Genomic DNA, 6,073 nt, shown 5'->3' on the forward strand with positions numbered 1-6,073 from the left:
GTCCTGCCATTTCGTCATTTCCACACCTCTCCCTTGCTTTGCTGTTATCTTCAAGCTCCATCTATGTTGTACCTCCCTTACCAGCAAGATATTTCACATGATCAGTCACAGTAGATCATCATGCTCCCCCTTTCTGTCATTCATCAGTCACCTTCCTCCACACCTTTTTCATTTATCCTCTTTAAGGTCACCCACTGATGCCCTCCTGGTTTATACTGTCTCAGTTTTTGTCAGCCGCTTGTAATCTTTCAGGACCTCCAGCCCCTCCTATCGTATTTTGTATATCCTTATAAAATTTTCTGTTCTTATGTCATGAATGGGAGGTTGCCAAGTCCATGGCTTCTTCCAAGAGCCCCCATACATTCCTTATAATTTCTCAAGATTGTACCTGCCAAAAATTGGCTATAGCGTGCTACTTTCCCTTCCCGCTCTGTTGTTGCTTTACACACTGCACTTATTCAGTTTGTATCAATGGTGGCATCTTCCTCCCCCCCCCTCCCCCCCCCCCCCCCCGTGTCTGTTGCTTTATACATTTCCATTCTGGCTAGCCTTTCTCTTTTCACTTTCCAAAAGAGCATGCATATTTCCCTTTGTACTTTTGCTAACTGCCACCATGACAATGGAAACAGTTCCGGTGTACAAAGTGATCGGCAACAACACTGCCTTAATTGCCACCATTTTTCCAACAAAAGACAGCGTTCTTCCTGTCCGCAACCATAATACTTGTCATACCTTCACTGTCAGTATTAACAATGTGTCCACAGTTTGACTGCTGTGTGGGCGTTTCTGTTCACCCCATCTCCAGTGCCTTACAGTGAGTGAGTTGGGGCTAGGGGGGAGAATGCTTGCACCCATGCCACATGGGATGGGTGACCTGTAGCTGGGGGTATTTTTACTTTCTGCTTTTCCTTCTCTCCTAAACATGAGTTAAACGAAGTTCTGTATCCTGCTTTTAAAAAAATCTCTGTCTGCTTCACTGATTTGGGATGCATACACCCACGTTTTTTGGATCCAAGGTGCTGGGGGACATGATGAGGGCTGCAGTCAGATAGGGAATGAGGACATAGCAGGCTGTTACAAAGGTATGGGGTTTTTTGAACAAGCTGTGCAAAGGAGTTCACTGATTATGAAGTGGAGGGAAGGAGAGAAATGGAGTTCTGGATGAATACCAATGCAGCCAGTTACAACCTTGGAAGGATAGGAGGAATGCAGTAGTACGGCAGAGCTGCTTATCAGCAGTTGGGGATTGAACGCCTCATGGGATCCCTGGCCTGCATGCCACACAGATGCCCTCCTCCCCACCCCTACCACTGCACCGTGCCTGCTCTGGCTTACAGGCAGCCCCTGAACCTCACTGCTCCATTTTAATAATATTTTAAATTATGTCTCTGGAAGGCCATCGTGCTCCCGTAATGGAAGCAGTCACACAGCCAGAGACAGTAATAGAATTGGTCCTACTCTTTCTCAGGTAACTCATGGTTTCTAGGGTCGGAAGGGACCTGAACAGATCATCAAGTCTGAACCCGTGCCTTGGGAAGGAACGAGTTCTGGGGTCATAACACCCCAGCCAGATATCTATCCAACCTCCTTCTGAAGACACCCAAGGTAGGGGAGAACACCACCTCCCTTGGGAGTCTATGCTAGAGACTGGCAGCCCTTACTGTAAAGTAATTGCTCGTACTGTGAGCGCTTGTACAGCCCTGCTATGACCACTGCCAATTCCTTCAGTACCCTCGGATGAAGAGCATCTGAACCTGCTGATTGAAACTTGTCCAACCCCTCCAAAAGTTCCCTAAGTAGATCATCCCTGACCCTAGGGATGGCATTGTGTCCCCTGACCTTGTCCATAATCCTAGTTGGGGAGTTGTCCCTGCTCAGAAATATGGAGGTAAAGAACTCATTGAAGAGATCAGCTTTTTCCTTTGTTGCAGTCACCAGATTGCCAAGCCTGTCCTGTAGGGGCCCCATATTACCTGGTACCTTCTTCTTACTCCCCATGTATTTGAAAAAGGACTTTTTGTTGTCCTTAATTCTGGTCGCCAGCCCTAGTTCCATCTCTGCCTTGGCCTTCCTAACCACCTCCCTGCAATCACAAGCAACAGAGGTGTAATCTTCCTTGGTGATTGCCCCCTGTTTCCACTGATTGTACACAACCTTTTTTGCGCTCAGGCCCTCTGGGATGCCTTTACTGAGCCAAGGGGGCTTTTTAGCACTCCTGCCCCCTTTGATTAGCATTGGGACTGACTCCCTCTGAGCTCGGAGGATTGTCTCCTTAAGGAACGACCACCCATCCTGGACTCCCATCTCACTGAGGCTCCAAGTCCTCAATGTCTCTCTTACTAATCTCCTTACCTCATTGAAGTTGGCTCTCCTGAAGTCAAAGACTTTTGTCTTACTGCTTGCTTTCACCACCCTGCGCCGGATAGTAAATTCCAGCAGACGATGGTCACTAACACCTAGGCAGTCAAGCACCTGCAGATCCTCACCAGGTCATCGCCTGTGGCAAAGAGGAAGTCCAGCAAGGCTTTTCCCTGGTGGGATTATGGACCTCCTGGGTTAGGTGGAGGTCTTGTATGCAGGCTAAAAACCTATGTGAGCGTTCAGACCTGGCTGACTCATCCTCCCAGCAGATGTCTGGGTAGTTTAGGTTACCCATGACAACCACATCCTTTGTCCTTACAGCCTCCATGAGCTGACCTGGAAATTCTAGGTCCAGCTCCACCCCCTGGTGAGGTGGTCTGTAGTAGATGCCCACTACCAAGTCCCTTTCCCCATGACCCCCTTGCATTCTAACCCAAAGCGCTTCAGTTTCTGAACTCATCCTGATCATCGAGGACTTGAACTGCTCTTTAACATACAGCGCTACACCCCCCCACACTTTTTTCCCTACTCTGTCTCGTCTATACAACCTATAGCCCTCTGTCTACTGCCCAGTCATGGGTAGAATCCCACCAGGTTTCTGTAAGCCCAACCAGGGCTGGGTTTTTGCTAGCTAGCAGGAGGATGAGTTCCTCCTGCTTATTCCCCATACTTCTAGTATTTGTGTAAAGGCAATTGAGACCAACTATGGGTGACCGTGCTGCCCTCTTGTTCCCAAGCTTGCCTGGGCCCTTGTCACTTACCTGGGTAGTTCTTGCTCACGTCACCTGGCTTGACATTGAAGTGTCCTCCTGCACCTCTGCATCCCCATCCTGCAACGATCCTAGTTTAAAGCTCACCATACGAGATCAGCTCAGAGATCATTGCAAGCTTAGGTCATGTATCAGGAAAAACAGAATTCTGCCTTTAGAGTCCATTAGAATAAAAATTAAATACAATAACAACAAAGCACAAACTTTTTTAAAAATTACTAGAGGCATGGGAGTATACAAAACTGATATCTTGTTCCCTAGAATTCTTTGTAACCCATCAAGTTGTTTCTCTCGTGAAATAATAGCAATCATTTCTTAACTTGTCTGGTGTCATAACTGGGGCATAGCAATATTTATCTCACTTCTGAAAATAAGCAAATTTTATACTTGTTTTTTAACCTTTAGGAAAACATATTGTTGGCATAGAAGCAATGAGGCATCCGCTATACTAACTTTATCATTAGTTTTAGTTAGGTACTCAAAGTGGCTATGGTTCACAGTCTCTAAAAAATTCTATAAAATTGTAAAAGTTTACTTACTGCTTTTTTTTTTAAGGTGCTGTGGTCTTTGGAATTTGGATGTTGGATCTCAGAGGAACCATATGAACTTTCAGCCAGTTTCCCTGCAGCTCCCGTAAGTTAAATATCTCTTTATGTTTGTGAACTTAGTTTGCTAAAAACTGATTAGTTAATGCACCGTTGTCCAAGTGGTGGCCTGCAGGCCACATCCTGGTAAGTGCGCAGCTCTGACTCCTACCTGGCCACCACTGCCCCTGTTGCTCTGGCTGTTGCAGCAGTTGTGGCTGGGGTCTCTGGGGCAGTGCAGCACAGCAGGAGTCCTGGTGAGTTTACAGCCTACACCAGCACCAGGAGGAGACTCACACTGCTCATGTAGAAGCAGTGATGGGGAGCTCATTCTGCTCACACAGTGGAGGAGCTGCATGCCGTGGCGGTCCTGGTGTTATGCAGCCCACAACTTGTGCAGCACATGGACCCCAGCCTTTATGAATCTGGGTAGCCTTGGCTTAATGAATAGTGATATTGCTTCTGGCTGGACTTAAAAAATAAGCAGTTTCATGAGAACAAGATATTTTTTGTAGTGAAGCAAATACAAGTATATCAGACATGGGTTACCAGTTGTATCATTTTCTTCAAAATATTCATTTAAAAGTTAAGCAGTAATTCAGGAGCCCTTGTTATTTATGCCAATCTGCCTTCCAAACATCTTGGGAATGATCCAGATGGTGAGAGCTGAAAAATCATACCGTCAGTGCTGATGAGTGGGGATCTGCCCTGAGATGATGGAAACTTGTCAAGTACTTTTCATATTGGTATTTTATTCAAGTCGTCCTTCCACCAGGCTAGATCTGGGTTCATCTAAATGTTCCAATGTCCAGAGTGGAAGTTACATGGCTCCTTCAGGTCATGTATGAGGTTTGTATCATTTACACTTGTCCAAAGACAAAAATTGTCTGCAGGTGGAGGCAATGGTGTCTTGCCACTACTAATGGAGTATCCCCAATCTTGATACTGACAATTGAAGTCACCTACATATAAGGTCATCTGGTCATAAATAGGCAGGGATGTGATTTGACAACATGGCAGAGGGTGGCTTGTATATATTGATGATGATTGCGTTATTGACCTGGACAGTGCTGCATTCTTTTGCACTCTGGGAAGCGTCATGTCCTTTGGTAGGCTATGACCGGTCGCTTCCGTTAAACGTAGCAAGGCCATGGATTCTGCTGGCTATAGAATCTGTAAAGCTGTAGCCTGAGAGCTTCCTCTTCCATAGCTGCTCTCTGTGTTTCTTGTAGAAGGATTGTATGTGGCTTCATTTCCCTGGTGATGTGTTCCAGCACTGATTGCTGAAGTGAGGTATAGCCTTCAACATTAAGTTGAAGAACAGTCGAGCTTTACTCTCCTAGATAGGAGATGTTGCTCTGGCTCATTCTGTAGTTAATATATCAGAATTGGAAAACAGAACTGGAAAAGGTACTGAGTACTGTTATGAAACTCATCGCTATCGCCACAAGTGGCACTTAAAGATGAGCATCAATAAATCAGTGTCATCGCTCTTCCATCTGGACAGTCATCAAGCTAAGAGCATATATCAGAGTAGACAACCACATCCTTCCCCATGAGCATACCCCAACCCCCCTAGAAGTCGCGTTAGACCTTTCCCTCACCTATACACATCACATTCAGAAGATCAGCAGTAAAGTCTCTGCGCAGTTAGCTGCCTTAAGATGTTTGCCAGCACAACATGGGGTGCCAACTTCAAAGTGCTCAGAACCACCATGCTTACAATGGTATACGCCTCTGCAGAATATTGTGGTCTGGAAGTTGTCAAACTAAAAAGCTCAGCACTGTACTTAGCAGTATGCTGAGACTTCTAACAGGCTGCGCAAATTACACACACACACAGATATGTTCCCTGTACTCTAGGGCATTAGACCAAGTGATACAAGATGATAGACCCTAGTATCATTACTGGAAATAGAAGCAAGAGATGATGAAAATCACCTGCTCCATCAACTGTTAACTGAAGACCTGAACAGACAGAGGCTTAAGTTGTAAACCATTTGCACGTAAAAACCCACAAGCTCCTGGAAGAGATCGGGGATGCTGAGCCAAACCTATGGACAGCAGTGGAGTGGGCTGACCACTGGGAAAGGTCAGACCTATTCCTACAGCATTTATGCCCCACTGGGCACAATCTTGACAGAGGAGCATGGGCCAGGCTGAATAAACTGAGATCTGGATAGGGACACTTCAAAACAATGCTTCACAAGATGAACATCTTGAACACCCCTCTGTGTGAATGCAGTGTCCAACAAACAGCACAGCATTTAAATTGAGAACTTCAATCTTTACAAATGCCCAGACATGGCAGATGGAGTCTGCACATTGAGTGATAATACCAGACAGTGGCTCGTAGAT

The 6,073-nt window shown here is 45.9% G+C and overlaps 1 protein-coding gene across 7 annotated transcripts in view; it reads left to right on the forward strand.

Annotated features, from left to right (window-relative positions):
• MCPH1 (microcephalin 1) overlaps positions 1 to 6,073 on the forward strand; it is a 228,582-nt gene that overhangs the window by 58,895 nt on the left and 163,614 nt on the right. For all 7 annotated transcript variants that reach the window (XR_002090579.2, XM_019488425.2, XM_019488427.2 and 4 more), the window contains one exon: positions 3,687 to 3,764. Coding sequence is in view for 6 of the 7 variants with exons in the window: in XM_019488425.2 (XP_019343970.2) it covers positions 3,687 to 3,764 (78 nt within the window). In the remaining variant the exon portion in view is untranslated. The remainder of the gene's footprint in view (positions 1 to 3,686; positions 3,765 to 6,073) is intronic.

Source organism: Alligator mississippiensis, chromosome 1 (assembly GCF_030867095.1).
Source record: "Alligator mississippiensis isolate rAllMis1 chromosome 1, rAllMis1, whole genome shotgun sequence".
Lineage (NCBI taxonomy): Eukaryota > Metazoa > Chordata > Crocodylia > Alligatoridae > Alligator > Alligator mississippiensis.